This window comes from Pelodiscus sinensis, chromosome 5 (genome assembly GCF_049634645.1).
Source record: "Pelodiscus sinensis isolate JC-2024 chromosome 5, ASM4963464v1, whole genome shotgun sequence".
In the NCBI taxonomy this organism is placed as follows: domain Eukaryota; kingdom Metazoa; phylum Chordata; order Testudines; family Trionychidae; genus Pelodiscus; species Pelodiscus sinensis.
The window spans coordinates 4,061,952-4,079,323 of NC_134715.1; the positions used below are offsets into that span (position 1 = coordinate 4,061,952).

The 17,372-nt window shown below is 42.4% G+C and overlaps 1 protein-coding gene across 5 annotated transcripts in view; it reads right to left on the reverse strand.

Annotated features, from left to right (window-relative positions):
- Positions 1-17,372, reverse strand: part of CENPC (centromere protein C) — a 130,327-nt gene that overhangs the window by 82,486 nt on the left and 30,469 nt on the right. For 4 of the 5 annotated variants that reach the window (XM_075929261.1, XM_075929260.1, XM_075929259.1 and 1 more), the window contains exon 18: positions 12,713-12,785. In XM_075929261.1, coding sequence (XP_075785376.1) covers positions 12,713-12,785 — 73 coding nt within the window. Of the gene's footprint in view, positions 1-4; positions 7,164-12,712; positions 12,786-17,372 lie in introns of those variants that run through there. The other variant, XM_075929262.1, reaches the window with a different exon arrangement.

Below are 17,372 nucleotides of genomic sequence, written 5' to 3' on the forward strand. Positions count from 1 at the left end.
GAAATACAAAAAGCACAGAAATTGGTTCATTCAAACTAGCAGATAAACCTTATAACATGAATATACTGCTCCCCCTCTTGCCCATACTGTAACTTTAAAAAGCCAGAGGACAGCAAGGCAAATTTTATTCATAATCAAGAAACACACTGTCCAGATACCACAATGGTTTCCACACACATTAACACCCTCCCCCCCCGCCCCCCCGTTCCACCACCACTGTCACTCCTGGCTGTGACTATTTATTTAATGCTTTCTTTTGTTGATAATTATGGGATTGTGTGTTTTGTGTAGCTACAACACAAATAATCAGAAGAGCAGAAATTAAGAGTTAGAACATCTTAATAATGCACACAGGGCTCACTCCAGCTTCACCATGCTATGTGAGGAGGGTTGCAACAGGAGGCTGAATTTCCAAATGGCTCAATTCCACAAATATAGTCAGACTGAAAACTGGCATACTAGTTCTAGGCCTGGGGGAGAGTTTGAGGAGCAAGTCTGGAGGCATTTGACCAAGGCATTCCTAAGATAAAAATACTAATTTAACATATTCATCTAATGCTTTTTTGCATAGAGATCAGGAGAGGACAAAACATTTCATTGAACTCTGCCTGCTGAGATCTAGAGTCCAGGGTGAGGCACCAAAATATAACAATCTAAAATGTAAGAGACTTTCTTCTTAGGTCTACAGAGTGATGCACTGGGTTGCTATGGGAAAATATGAGCTGCTAACAACCACAGTTCCATATCACTACTGTAGCAGGAGGCAACTTACATTTCTCTTACCTTGCCAATGAAAGTTGTAGTCACTTCTAAAGCAGCTGGGATTAGAATCCAGGAGTCTAACGTGAAAGAGCTAAGACTCAGTTCAAAAGACTATGGCTGAATGTGCCAGAGGTGAATTACCTTATAGCAATAGTCAGGGGACATGATCCTATGTATTAAAGGATTCAGGATGTTCCAAGAAATTAAATAAGGCTCATGTCCCCATGGCTGAAACAACGGAGTTCTGTTCAGTGGTCTACACCAGACTTCCTCTCTGTTAGGAAGTCACATGAGCCAGAATTTTGAGAGGTGGTAGAAACTGTTCTCTGGGGTCTGTACTGAGAATACCACCCCACACCCTGAGAAAAGCAGGAAAAATAGTCTCGTGCCTCAGTTTCCAAACCAGCTCTTCATTTTGCTTGATTTGGTACAAGGAGCCTTCCAAAGCTGTGCAGACACCTTACTTTCAGAATCACCCGCTGCTCTAAGTCAGGAGAGCAGCAGGGAGACACAGGAGGGACGCTGCAGGCCTGGGGACCAGTGCTGTGCATGCTGTAACAGTTTTAGATTACCAGTGGTTATTAGGCGCTTTCCTTTGATGAAATGGCGGCAGTCAAAGAACATTGTCCTTGCAAGCTCTCCTCAGCAGAGGTTCCGTTTCAAGCGGATTCTGCAGCCTCACTCAAATCCCTTCTCTTTGGTAACTCATTTCACTTCCAATCCCCCTACCCACAAATTCCTCCCTCCAGGCACAGCCTCCTCACATGAGCTTCCGAAGTTCCCGGTTGCTAGCAGGTGCAGACCTACTCTGATTGTGACAGGTGAAAAGAGGAGACTCAGGACTTCCATGTCCCACAGGAAAGGAGAAGAGAGGCTGTACATCCCTTTCCCTCCATCAGGAAACCCCTGAGGGGTGCAGCTGCACAGATTCCAGTGAGAAGGGATTCCAGGACTCCTCCTTCCTGCCACTAGTACGGAAAGGGGAGTGCAGAGGACTCAACACCCCCAGCATGATTCCGGAGTGAAGCAGGCACAACACAGCTCCTCTACCTCCAAGCGCTGTATGAAGCTTGTAACTGAGTCCATAGCTGGCCACTCAACCCCACCGGGTGGGTATGGAGCGCCAGGACAAGAGGAAAAAATTCCTAACTGTCAGGGTGGTCAAATATTGGAATAAATTGCCAAGGGAGGTGGTGGAATCTCCCTCTCTGGAGATATTTAAGAACAGGTTAGATAGACATCTGTCAGGGATGGTGTAGACGGAGCTTGATCCTGCCTTGAGGGCGGGGGGCTGGACTCGATGACCTCTCGAGGTCCCTTCCAGTCCTATTATTCTATGATTCTATGATTCTATGATGTGCTGACACACAAGGAGAACTAGGGAAGCACTTCCTCCTACAATAGGAGAGGATACATTCACTTGCTAAAATCTTTGTTGACATGGAGTCACAAGTGTAGGGACTACATGAGGCCCTGGGCTCTCCCAGAACATCAGACAGTGCGTCCCAGCACGGAAACAACCTAGAAAAGCTGTGAGGAAATTCAGGTTTACGGTAATACTTCCCACACAACAATCACATAGCTCTTAACCCACAGGAATACAAAGCGGAATTGGAAAAGTCACAGTACTTGTCTGTCTCTGCACACGACCCCAACCCAAAACTATTATTCATAGTCCAAGTATTATCATCAATGCTTTGCTGTTCACTAGCAGAGACCAAACTGGACTAAAAACACCAGGAGAGACATAAGATACTGCATCCTTCCTAAGGAGACCACGGGACAAAACATAAAAAGATCGTTAAGGCAGGCTATGCTGGGTCAACCCTCTATCCTGTATTCCAGCAATGGCCAGTGCCAAGTGCTCTTGAGGAAATGAGAAGAACAGGGAACCATCAAGTGATCCATGCCCTGTCGCTCATTCCCAGCTTCTGGCTAACAAAGGCTAGGGACACCATATCCCTCCTTAGCTGACTCTTTTCCAAGCTGAAAAGTCCCAGATTTATCAATCTCTCCTTGTCCACAAGCCACTCCGTACCCCGGTCATTTTTACTGCTCTTTTCTGAACCTTTTCCAATTTCAGTGAGTCTTTTCTGAGGTGAGCACAGTTTTCAAGATGAAGGTGTACCATGATTTACATGGAGGCAATGTGACATTTTCTGTCCACTTATCTATCCTTTCGTAAGGATAACAAATATTCTGTTGGCTTTTTTGACTGCAACTGCACATCGAGTGGATGTTTTCAGGTCACTCCATAATGCTTCTCTTGAGTGGGAACAGCTATTTTAGACCCCACCATTCTATATGCATAGTTAGTATTATATTTTCCGATGTGCATCACTTTTCATTGATCAACATTACATTTCATCTGCCATTTTTTTGCCTGGTCATCTCATTTTGAGAGTTCCTTTTGAAGGTCTTCAATCTGCTTTGGACTTAATTATCTTGAGTAGTTTTGTATCATCTGCAAATTTTGCCACCTCTCGGTTTACTCCTTTCATCCTTTATGAAGATGCTGAATAGGACTGGTCCCAGAACAGACCCCATGGAGACACCACTATTTACCTCTCTCCATTCTGAAAAATGGCCATTATACCTATCCTTTGTTTCCTATCTTTTATCTAGTTACCAATCCACGAGATGACCTTCTCTCTTATCCATGGCAGCGTACTTTGCATAAGAGCCTTAGCTGAGGGATCTTGTCAAAGACTTTCAGAAAAATCTATGTATATTTTATCCACTAGACCCCTCTTTGTCCACATGCTTGCTGACTCCCTCAAAGAATTCTAGTACATTGGTGCGGCAAGAATTCCCTTTACAAAAACCAAAGTGACTCTTCCCCAACAAATTATGTTCATCCATATGTCTGATAATATTGACCAAAAGGGGTCAGAGTTAAGGTTGTGTAACAACTGTCACCTTTCGCACTGCATGGCTTGATTTTTCTAAGGTTTGTGTTTTGGTTTTGTATGGTTAATAGTGTTGGTAAGGCGTAGGCAGAAAGACCGTATCTTCACATCCCCTTATTTTCTAACTTGTGGAACATGTTCTTCTGGAAAGGCATAATTCATTCAAATTCTACATATCAATATTTATAATACATAAATGGCATATTCACTTAATTCTATTTAGGAAAATACTTTAAAATATATTGTATCCAGATACGTTGGAATGACTCTTCAAAATGACCATATAGGATTTAGAAACTGGCCTGCACTTAAACCCCACAATTTTCTGCACAAGCTTAACTTTGCACAGGTGAAGGAGTTCAATGCCATCATTAGAACTATCTACATATGTAATATTAAGCATTACATAGCTCCTATGTAATGCCAGATGGGTATTAACTTACTCCCATAACTGTCACTGTGCCTTACCTATGAATTTTCATAGAAGTGTACAACAAATCCTAGTTACTGAAAAAGCAAGTGTTTGCATTTACCAATATTAATAGAATCAGCTACAATAATAATGAGGGTACATTTTCTGGGTGCAGCATGACCTCTGCAATTAACATTTAATTATCCTTTATGGGCCAATACTGGGAGTCTCAAGATTTTCCTTTCAAGGTTTGCCCTTCCTTCAGCACTTTTTCCCCTGCCAGGCTACACAGTCCTCCTTCATAAGCTTAATTGTAATTCTGTTTTGATTAATTAGCCTGAGAGCTGACTTGGCACCTATTGAGGTTTATTCGTTTATCCACTGCATAGACTACTGCACCCCAGGGGAGTCTTCCCTGTCAGCAACAACATTTCACAAATTATTGGTTTGAAAAACTTCTCTATATTCAAATAACTTAAATTTCTTTACATTGCCCATTTAGTGCTACAATGAAGGTGATGTTAGCATAAAGGAAGGATACAATTTATCAAGTTCAGGTGTTTTTTTCAGTTGCTTTTGTGGAATAATCACCAGTGCCTGTCGGGGTGTTGAAGAAATAACTCATTGCTCCAAATGAATAATGTAAGAACCACTGGAAATCCATGACAGGGAAATTTAAGTTACTATGAGACCATATTCTGATGACAATAGCAATATTTAACTTGCACAATCAAACCCTGTGTTCTGCTCTTCCATTTCAACAAAGTTCCATTCGATGGCATATTTGACTTTAAAGAATCTAAAGAAACTGTTTCTGCCGTCTTACCAGATCATCATCTACCATAAATACTTCACAGTAACATGTTCAAAATGAAAAAGGAAATGGGGGCATGGCTCTAGGATGGGGCTGCATTGAGACTATCAGAAAATATTGGGCAAATCTAAAGAAAAATAACCAAGAATTAAGTCAGTGAGTTGAATCAGATGGTAAGATGCTTTTATGTATTTTAAAACATTTAAGAACCCCAATTAAATCATTGTCTCATGCGCCTTCCTCTTTCCAACTTGCAGAATCTGTATAAACCCCACATTACACAAGGTCATGAGGTTGAACTGGAGTCGTACAGAAGACGTCAATGTGTTCATTAAAATATGCAAATCTCACGTCGCCTTGCAAATATCTACTCGGTCGAAAATCTTCAACTTTAGAGTAAAAAAATTGTTGTAGAGTATTAGGGCATATAAACGAGGGGCCGACAGATCAGAGAATATTTCAGGTGGATGCTCCCAAACCTAAGGAATGACCACCGCATCAGATGACATGTATATACACTAGAGTTCTTTCGCAACTAACCAACAGAAAGCGTCTTTGTCCACAGGCAAGTGTTTGGTTCAACCGATCAGGACCGAACAAGGATCGATCTCTGTTGCCCATAAGTCCATACACTGGGCCGTCCTTTGCTTCAGGGAGGTACTGCTAAATTGTTCCTCAGGGGAACATACTACAAAATCAATAGACTGCACGCAGGCCTTTACATAAATAAGCTACTTTGTTCCAGAGACTTATATGTTACACGTGAATCAGTTATATCCCACCTGGGAATAAGGGTATGTCTACACGGCGAGTCTCAGAGCCCAGGTAAAGCAACGCATGTTCACAGGAACTGAAGGAATAAAAATAGCTAAGTCATCTAGGGGTGTGAAAGTGTAACCATGTACACAGTTAACTGATGAGCCTGGGCTCTCCACACACACTGGCTCCCGGGGAGTCACCTGTGGGAGGCAGCAGCAGGGGTGGAGAGGATGGGAGCCGGCATGCACAGGGAGCCAAGCATTAAAGTTGTTCCCCACACGCACCAGCTCCTGCCTCCCTCCTGCCCCCCAACACGGCTGCCTCGGGAAGGATGGGGAGGCTGCGTGTAACCGTAATCATGTACATGGGTATATGTCCACATCCCTAGCATGTAACGACTGAAATTCTCAGCGGTTACACGGTTACTTAATAACCTACATTGTAACATCCCGAATGTTAACATTCCAGCTGCGCACAGACTCTGGGCCTGAGCTCCAGTCCAAGTGGGAAAGTCTACCCTGCTATTTTTAACCCCACAGTCAAAGCTCTACTCAGGCTCAGCACAAAGCAAACAGATCAATCATGTTAGAAACTATACTAGGGCATGACATGTTTTTGGCTTTAGCACTCTTGATCTATTTGCATAAAATGTACTGAACTGACAGCCCTGAAGTCTTAAATCTTGTCAACAGACTAGGAATATCTCTAGAGGCAGCACTGTACTGCCACTGTGCCTCTCTCATGCCCGTGATCTGGATGTACCACCTCCAGCAGTAACAGAGTACTTCAGTCTCCAGGTACTTGCTCTCTCCGCTAAGCCTACCAAAAGGTATGGCAGCGAAGAGGATGGGCCCAGCAAAAGGCAAGCTGAGTCATTATTTCATTTCATACTTCAAAAAGTACAGCTAATAGAAAACCCTGATCTTATTCAATACTAATTTGGCTGAAATTGGAAAGATTTTACTAGATAAAAAGCTCGGTATTCTACGAGCTAACTACAGAATTGCCCAATCTCACTTGCATACAGCATTTTACAATAGGTGTCATCGTGGTCTATCACGTAAATAAAATTGCAGATTGTCCTATTTCCTTGGATGAAGTTATTATATCATGTAAATGATGTGCATTATACAACCCCCCTAAAATAACTGAATACAGTTGTGGGACTAAAAATTAACTGTGCTAAGAGTTCCACCTACTGGAGTATATGAGAAATATTTCTAGTAACAGACAATATCATATTTATAAATGTAAGACTGTTTATTAAGAAGTGTTTCATTTTCACAACAAACAGTATGGGGTTTTTCTTCTGCCTTTCCTTCTCCCATGAAGAGAAAGGTTTCTATAAACTCCATGTCCTTAGAACCATTCTCAGTACATGGCACTTCCTGTTTCAGGAAATCAGACTCTCTTTTCATGGCATATTGTGGGATCAAGAAGAAGCACAGTGCTCCACTATCGCTAGCTGCTTTCATAACGTACTCCATCATTTATCTCAAAGTGAAACCTGTTCAAAGAAGATTAAACTAGATTGGTGGGCAGAACAAGACAGTACAGAGATGTCCACGGAAGAGGCAAGACACCTATTTGAAAATACCTGAACATCATCTCCAAACTCTACATTCTAGACAAAGCATCTTCAACTAGGGCTGTGTTGCATTTGACTGTAATAGCGAGCACTGGGAACGTAAGTGCACTGCTACTTATGCAGAAATAAAAATCAGACCTGCTGAGACCTAACTTAGCTCAGTTTCTTTACAGGTTTATATGCCTCTGTAGGTTAGTGTCTCAGAGGAGTAGCCATGTCAGCCTGTAACTTTAAAAAGGAGCAGTCCTGTGGCACCTTAGAGACTAACAAATATACTAGATAAATAGATAAGTAAAATCCACTCATCAGATAAACTGGAGTGGAAATTACAGAATCCAGAGTACATGGACCAGCAAAAGCAAAACCAGTTACTTCCCTGCTTCCCTCCCACAAGCATTGGCCCTCCCCCTGCCCCTGGAGCTCACACTGGAGCCGGAGATAGAGCCACCACCCCTCTCCGTAGGACAAGTGGGGGGTCTGAGACACACAGCCCAGCTCCTCCTGTAGGACAGGCAGGGGAGGGAGCTAGGGACCAACCTGGCTTCTGTCCCCACCCCCCGAATATAGGCGGGGCCAGGAATTGCGCCCACAATGACAAGTGACACCTGCTTAAAGTAAGGGCACGTGAAGTGAGGCACAAGCTGGTTGCACCCAACATTGATTGCGAGAGCCGCGCGCTCCCAATGCATCCGAAGTGCTGCAACGGTTCAATCGGCACAGCCTGCTACACAAGCACATTTAGCGAAACTACCCTGTCCCGGGAGCCTGTCTTGGTTACAACAATCTTGCATCCCGCTGAGATGAAGGAGGGCCACTCATCTGACCCATTCACTAGCCTGGGTTGCTCACTGATGATCGAGGCTCTTGGCTTCAGGAGTGTATTGTAAGTTCATGATTTTCCCAGAGGTGCTCATTACTCTCCAGGATGTCATGGAGACAGTAGAGGTAAATGTTAAGAATTCTAATGTGGTGGGCAACTGCCATACTTACAATGATAAAAGGTGCAAGGTAAATTAAAATACCCACATAGTGAGAACTAACCGTACATTCATTCTGCAGGCTTCATATATATCTAAATGCACAGGATGTACTGAGGACACGGAGAACCAGCCCAGCAGCTCAATTATCTTTGGTTTATTTAAGATGACAGCACATTCTCTGAAGAACAGGCAGCATGGCTACACATTTAAATAGAGATTATTTTGAGAACCTTGCATGCATCAGGTTAATACAGTCTACAAATTATTAAAGTCTCAAAACACCTGTTAGACATTCAGCTTCATCATGGCCCCTGTGATATAGTTAAGTATTATACCCATTTTACAAATGAGAAAGCTGAGATATCTGGGAGGGGTGATTTGCCCAACATTTCACAGCAAGAAAATGGTAGAGGCAGGAATAAAAACTTGAGCCCTGACTCCCTGTTCTCTTCTCTAGTCATTAACACACATCCGCCGGTATAGCTGGGAAAGTTCTGGTGCTGAGAACATTATAGTCTCTCGTCAATAAATTGCTAACATTTTATACGGACCTTGCCAAAAAGGCAACATGCCTATGGAAAAGATCAGATATCCAGAGTGTGAATCGGTAACTAACAAAAACCTTCAGAAGCTGACTGCATTAGGACTACTCATTCTATTAGGAAAAACATATATTCAACAAATACATGGCACATCCAGACACAAGGCTCAATATCGTATGGGAAGTGATGTGCTCTACTCATGACGGCTCAAAGAAAATATTCCAGTTGTATGAATGGCAAGAAGTGTGGTCAAAGACTTAGTGAATTATTGTTGATTAAAAATCATAGAACAATTGAATATGCTCCAGCATCTGACCCAAGACGGCGTTCCAAACTGATAGAACCCATTACCAGATGAAATAAGAATGACCATTAACCTCAGAGCATTCAAAACATAAGCAAAAGCTGCCTTTTTGTTCAAGCTTCCACGCAATATTATCTTTACTCATTCCACCGCTCTGCCATACCCAATACCACGATAAGACTCCAAGCCTGCCCTTCCAGCAACAGGAAAGGAAGAGATATCATTCGGAGTCTTGGGAGGAGCTCCAACTACTCGGATGGGCATCAGTATAGGAGAGGAAAGTTTTATTTTACTTTAATAACAGAAACTGACTTTTGCAATTGAAGTGTGGCTTTAATAAGGCGGCTGAACTATTCTAATTTAAGAACAGAGAGTTGTTCTTTCAATGCAGGCTGTTCCCACACCATGCCTTCTGCTTTATCCAAGAGAGTCTCTGCACCAGTCCCACGCCAGGCGCATGCATCTCTTCCGTCCTCAGCATCTGTCTTCCTAACCATTCCCCCACTGCTCGTCCTATGGGGTCAGCTCTAGCCCCATCGTCCACCCTTTGCCTCAGCTGAACCTAGTTTTCGTTCCCAGAGCCCCTTCCTACACTCCCGTCAGACTTATTGGCTGCTCTCCATAGCAGAGACTCATGCACCAGGAAGGATGCTGGAACAGAAAACACAGTCAGTTGCTGCCTCATAAGCCCGTGACATTGCTGGTACCAACAACGCCAGCACCAAAACTGAGCTCATTGGTACTGGACTTAACAGCTGTTCCACACATGGCACCAGAGTCGATGGCACAGCATTAGTGTGTTTGGCCTCATTATCATGGAGCAGGTGAAGACTCCTGATCTGTCTGGGGTGCTCAGAGAGTCTCAGCGATGGTCCATATTCCTTTCAGAAGAGGAGACACGGTCAGAGCTGGAATGTCCTCAGTCAGTCTTGTCAGTTCTCTTACTTACAAGCCCAGAGGAAGGAAACCAGTCTATTCTCCAAGGGGAAGAGTCCAAGTCTAGAAGCCTATACCAGGCCACTGCCACTTCGGAGGCCACATGAGGGGCTGATGTTTAAGCAGGCCTTCTGGCTTTTTCATAATGCTGTCTGTGACGCACGTCTCTAGGAATCTGTCTTGAATGACCAGCAGATACTGCACGTTTCTATTATGTATCCGTCATTAAGACGCAACAAGTACTGTGCGATTAGTGTGTGGCGATCGCCCCACACTACGGACAGTGCTTAAACTTGAGGGCATATCGCCATATTTCTAAACCAACTGCTTAAAACTAATAGAAACTAAATAGTGGGTACTAAATTACTCCTAGCAATCGTCAAAAACAACAGAGAAAACTATCTGTGATGCAGTAACTATGAGGAAAACTGCACAGGGTTCTCCAGCTCAGACTGTGGAAAGTGAGAAGGAATTGGGCGCGAGGGCACTGCTCCCCCTTACCGATAGATTCATGCAGTGCCTTGACAAGTGCTATTACACAAAGTTCTCCAGCTACGACATTCTGGGCACGTGCACACCCACACCCACGTCCAATACACACCTGCAATCACCTATCGACATCAACACTATCTCTGCCTGGAATACTGGAGGTAAACATACATTTTGACTGTGATAATGGGCTTAATTGCAATGAAAATGGCTTCCTATTGTCTTAGTTCATTGTTAAAATGAACAAAAACATTTTATGAAAATAATCAGACTGCTTACTGATAGTGAAGGTCTACAGATAAATAGATCAAATTCATAAAGAAATGCTTTCAATATGCACCTAGACAATTAAAATGTCTTATTTAAAAAACAGCAAACTTGTAAGTATGCAATGCAGAAGTGTACCTAGTAATTCAATGCCTCCCTTCACATATTACTGTTTTGATAAAACTCGATCGTCCCTAATGCTGACAGACAAATTTGAGATCTTAGATCTCTGCATTTTCCTGGTCTAGAATGTTCCATCTTAGCCTCTTAAATAAATAAAATTCTTGGCTTGAAAGTCAAGAAGTTTGCTGAAGCTTCATGGGGCCACTGGAACATGGAGACCTGAAGAGAATAATACTCTCTCTGTGACCACTTCAACTTTCAACGTTTGGTGGGATTGCAGACAAGGGATTGTAACAGGCCCTCAAGCACTATTATAAACCATTTGGATGGTCAACTTAAGCATTCATGCTTTCATCTGTAAAAATGTATTGGAGAAACTGTATTTTCTTTTCTTTTATGACCATCAGTTCTGTTAAAACTTGACAAATAAAACTATGTTAGCCATTAAAAAATAAACTGATAAAAATATGAAGACACAGCACGCAGCGTGATCAGACTTCTAAATGACAAAAATAAAAATCTGTATTCCAATGTATATAAAAGACAACCTGGAAATGGTCCAGCATTCGGTCAGATTGTTATTGAATGAGGGAAATGGGTTACCAATGAGGTGAAGGTTCACCAATTTCAATAAGAGCTAATTTGTCAAGCAACATAGGATGTGTCAAGAGAGATTATGTAGATCTCATCTTCCTTTTTCAAAAAAGGAAGAAAGATGAAAGCACTGAACTGCTAAGAGAAAATACAGTTGTTACAAAAAGACATTCAGAGGTAGCCAGAGCTGACTTTTATCTCTGCTAACATCTTGTCCCCTGGGATACATTACAGTGCACCGACATCAAAGCTGGACAGAGAATTGTGATTGCTATTACCAATGACAGAAGGATAAAAAGAGACCTAAGGTTTCTGTGATGACAAGCAAATTAGAAAATCTACCATAAAAATACTGTCCAAAACTTACCCAAATACCAACTTGCCATTGGTCTAATTTCTCAGAGGTTTTCCCATTTGAAAAGTGCATGTGAAAAATCTCAACATTGTCTGAAACCTCTACTAACATCCACCATTTAAAATTCATTTAAGATACGATTTTTTTAAAAAAATTAATACCTCTACCTCTCTGTTACATAATCACAGATCTTTATACTGTATACACAGGAGATCAGAGTTAATTGGTACAAAGGACCCTTTAAGTGTCTTAATTTTCTGGCATTAGGATTTAAAGCTCTGTCTCAGTGCAAACACAGGTATAGACTATGGAAGCCACACACTATTTCTCATCATTTTTTTCCTAAGCTCTAAATTTGGGCATGACAACTGCAGTCACTAGTAGCAGTTTTGAAAATCAAGTTACTGAAGAGTCAAGCTTAAGGTACCTATTTTTAAAACTACATATTCTTTAAGCTCTTGTGGGTAGGAAAAATAGCCATTTTTATAAAAAAGTCGGTGTGTATTTAGAGTAATTATTTTTAACAGAACCGTTTTGGGATGACATTTAACCCAACTCGGAAGTTACAGGTTTCATAATGTTTTTAAAACTTTTACTTCCAGTTAGCAATGTTATCGGCTGCTCAATCATAATCACCTTCTTTTTGACAAAAAATTATTCTTAATTCCATAGTTCAGGTGTCTGTTTTTGATAGTGGAAAAATGGCTTCAAATACATACAAGTATAATGTTCAAAAATGTATATTTTTAAGAAACAGAATGTTCAGGTGGACATAAAAGACCTTTTTATATTCAAGAGTAACTGGTTAACCAAAAACCACACTGCATATAAACTTGAAATGCATTTTAACTGAAACCTCTATGTACAATTTTCCCCACCTTTCTCCTTTCAGCTGTGTGAAAAGAAGAATACTTTCCTCATTCAGGAGATTATGTATGTTGTAACCATTTCCTAAGAGTAAAAGAATAAAACGTCATCAGAACATTTTATAGACATTATGACCAAATTGCTGGGGCATCAATTAACTTTGAAAAACTCTCCAGTAGACATTTTGAACCCTCTGGCAGTTAGGTTAAGTTAGGTCAGCAACATAAACAGCATTTAATCCATAATTCTGAAGAAAGATAACGGACAGTCACCAAAGTCTGAATGTGAATTTAAATGTTATTAAGAGAGGAAATAACCTTGCAGCTAGAATTACTTTGATGTAGTTAGACTAAGAGAATGTGTATTGAGAAGTGTCTTGAAGGGAATGTGTAAGACAGACCACCAGCCCTCAACAGCAATGAGAAAACTTTAATAAAAGCTGTGATTTTCACACTAAGAGGGGAAAAAAATCAAGGCTATCCCATCAAGAGATTCAAACGTATAACTAGGGTTCTCAAGAGTTACATCTGCAGACCCTCAAGAGTAATTTATATTCTCACAGCACCACAAGCTTAGAACCATTTAAAACAGTGCTTCTCAAAGTTTTGTACTGTGATCCCTGTCACATAGCAAGCCTCTGAATGCAATTCCTCACCCTTATAAACTGAAACTTTTTATAATATTTAACACTATTATAAATGCCGGCAGGGAAGTAGGATTTGGTGTGGAGGCTGACAGTTTATAATCCCCCACATAACTCCTTGGGGGTTGCAACCCCAGCTTGAGAACCCCTGATTTAAAAGGTCGTGAGGGAGCACATACTTCCTATAGAGTAAGGCTTTTGGTATGAGGTTACAAAGAGATCTACAGGCCTATGCTTTTCCACGTACTCAGAATACCAGGAAATGGACCCTAGGAAGTGAAAAAGGATGGAAGTTCCATATGGATCTGTAGCAGCCCTACACAGAGATCTTAGCAGTCACAGGTAAGTAGCTAATTTTCCCCTTCAGAAATTGTCACTGTAAATTCTTATTCTTAGGAGACTAAGAAGTAACAACCTCCTGAAGGAGGGCTTTGCACTAACTGAACAATAACGGCTGGAATAGGATGCTAGGCTGAGCGATGAACAGCATTCCAGTGGCAGCTTTTTACGTCTCTTATAGACATTGTATTGTCCTTTTACTTTTCCACTACCCAGTCTACACTGAAAGCAACAAGAATTTTGGGAACACAAAACTTCAAACGGAGGAGACTGGTCTCATGCATAAAGGGGAAGCCTGTATATTAAGAACTGTAACCTACCTGCAGCATCCAGTGGGCTAAGGAAAACTGCTTGATCCAAATACTGCCCAGTCTAATAAAGTTTAAGATTTAGCCTGCAGAATTTGCTTTTCTTTTTGTTCTGTAGCTTTCTCTGACCTTTTGTGCCGACCACTTATTACTTAAACCTATCCTTCTCTAGACAATAAATCTGTTTCACCTTTTACCTGAATGTTGTGCTTAGGAATTCTTAATTTAGTTTACAAAGGGCCCTCTCTACATCTAGGGAGGGGCTTACACTAGATCTCTACATCTAGGGAGGGGCTAAACTTAAACTAGTCAGGCTTCTGCTTAGTGCAAGATGATATACTCCTGGGGTGCAAGGCGGGGGGCTTGGGAGATATGCTGGTGCCTTTTTTGTGTGCTTTGTGAGCAGCTCAGAGAACATTCATGCAATTTAGCAGGGTGCAGGGCATCACATGCTGCTGTACTGTGTGACAACAGCATCTGGAGGGGTTGAGACAGCTATCCCAAGCTGGAGAGTTAAGTGGACATAGCAATATCCTAGTTCCATGTTGTACCCCAGGGATCCCGTCACTATATTACATACATTCCACAAAACCTGCCTTTAGCCTAGTCGAACTGGCTGTCTCCTTCAGAATCATCACTAATGAAAGTCAGAATAAGCTTGACTATTCTCTGATCCACTTAGAGCAGGGGCAGGCAAAATACAGCCTGTGGGCTGGATTCGGACCCAAAGAGGACCCTCAGGCAGGCTCACTGCCTGCTGCAGACCCAGGCTACTTTCCAGCCAGGCGTCTCTTATGGGGGGGAAGGAAGGGAGAAGGTTTTTATGTGCTGCCTCTGCCTCCAGAACAATAATTGCAGCTCCCATTGGCCAGTTTCCATCCAATGGAAGCCATGATAATTGTGCTGGGGGCAGTGCACAAAATTCCTTCCTCCCCTGCTCAGCACAGAGAGCACATGAACAGAGCAGCTCGCTACTTTCAGTGGCTGGGGCAGGCACGGAGTCTGCCTGAAGGTGCCACTGGGCTGTTAGATGGGATCCACCTACGTAAGCGCCTCCTGGGCAGAGCCCGTTTCTGATATCTCACCCCCTCCGGCATCCCAACTCCAGCCCCAGGTTACTACCCAAACCCTCTGTACCCCAGACCATGCAGCCCTTCCTACACCTTGCCCACAGGCCAGAATCCTCCCCTGCATCCATACCCCTTCCCCAAACCTGCACCCCAATCCCCTGTCCCAGGTCAGTCCAGAGCCAAAATTATAGGTAGAACAAGCAGAATTATTCACTACCAGGTTTGAGACACGTAAAACTGACTGATCCCACCTAAAGACACCCTCTGTTACTACGTACTGACATCTGGCATTCTTTCTAGCTCAAAATTATATGGTGAATTCAGCAGAGGCTTTAGACGCTTGCATTTATTAAAAAAGGCCTCGAACACTGTTGGTAGTCATAGGATGTTCTGGCAGGTGCAATTTAGACTAAATCCTGCAGGTTTTCAGAACAGACCTTTAAAGCTGCATTGTCCATAGCAATAGAAGGGACAAGACCAATCCTAACCATGTCACCAGCAGTCCCTGAGAAGTCTTTGACCCTTTGCTTGGGACTACTAACCTAAAAACAGGAAATCCTGCTAAAGGATGGAGCTGCAAACTAATTGCACTGAAAGCCTAAACTTAAGTCCTTGCCTACAGTGGAAAGCTGTTCCACTTTAATTATACCCTTACAAGCTACCTAGTGGGGATGCGGTTGTGTCAGCATACAAGTGTTGTATACACTTACAACCAAGAAGTTGAAATAGCTATATGGGTTTAAATCACCTTTATGTGGGTGCAACTGCACACACAATAGGACTTCACTGCCATAGCTTTGGGTAAAATATGTATTATATACCTAACCAACCATTGCGTTATACTGGTACCACTGAACCAAAGACCAACCCTAAAATAAGCACGCTGGTTTAGCTGACTAAAAGAGATCAAAGAACTGAACAGTGTCTGGTAGGCTAGTAACTTTCACAGGTTGAAGATGACATTACTAGTCCTTCTGGAGTGATGGAAGACAAGGTCACAGCTTTTGGCTTTATGGTGCACGTGAAACATGAAGATAACCAACATAAGCATACACTGTTTTGTGTTACTGCTTGCACACAATGGACCATTAACTTCTCTCTGCCTTTGGGATTCATTCAGCTCTTAATGAGGTTCTTCTCCCCAAATTCATCAGAGGTTACCCAATTAACCTATTACTGTAAGTAGGGCTACTATAAGGTGGGTGCATAACTGGCTGGATAACCATTCTCAGTAGTTATTAACCATTCACAGTCATGCTGGAAGGGCATAACAAGTGGGGTTCTGCAGGGGTCTGTTTTGGGACTAGTTCTGTTCAATATTTTCATCAACGATTTAGATAACATCATATTAAGTTTGCAGATGATACCAAGCTGGGAGAGGTTGCAACTGCTTTGGGGAATAGGGTCATTGTTCAAAATGATCTGGACAAACTGGAGAAATGGTCGGAGGCTATGTCTAGACTGCAGGCTTCTTTCGGAAGAAGCTTTTCTGGAAGAGATCTTCTGAAAAAACTTCTTCCAAAAGAGAGCGTCCACACCGCAAAAGCGTATCAAAAAAGCGACCTGCTTTTTCAAAATATAGCGTCCACACCGAATGGATGCTATCTCGCATGTAAGCTGTGATTACTATGGACAGAGTGGCTACTAGGGCACCTGTGCTTTTTCCTCTTTCCTCTTCTTTCGAAAGAACTCCCTCTTGCCCATCCACACACGCCTTATTCTGAAAGAGCTCTTTTGGAAAAAGGCTTCTTCCTCGTAGAACGAGGATTACCAATGTAGGAAAAACCACTCTGTTCTTTCGATTTTCTTTCAGAAGACCGCAATTGCAGTGTGGACATAATTGAAGTTTTTTCAGAAAAATGGCAGTTTTTCCCCAAAAAAATCCCTCTGTAGTGTAGACGTACCCTGAGGTAAATAGGATGAAGTTTAATAAGGACAAATAAAAGTACTCCACTTAGGGAGGAACAATCTGTTTCACACATACAGAATGGGAAGCGACTGTCTAGGAAGGAGTACTGCAGAAAGGGATCTAGGGGTCATAGTGGACCACAAGCTAAATCTGAGTCAACAGTGTGACATTGTTACAAAAAAAGCAAACATGAATTCTGGAAGGCATTCAGAGGAGTGTTGTGAGCAAACACGAGGAGTCATTCTTCCGCTCTACTCTGCACTGATTAGGCCTCAATTGGAGTACAGGCAGTCCCCGACTTACGCGGATCCGCACTTACGAACAGGGCTCTCTCGCCCCGGAGCTCACAGGCAGCGATCCGCCACCTTGACCTCCGGGGTGAGAAAAGCTGCTCCCGGTGCC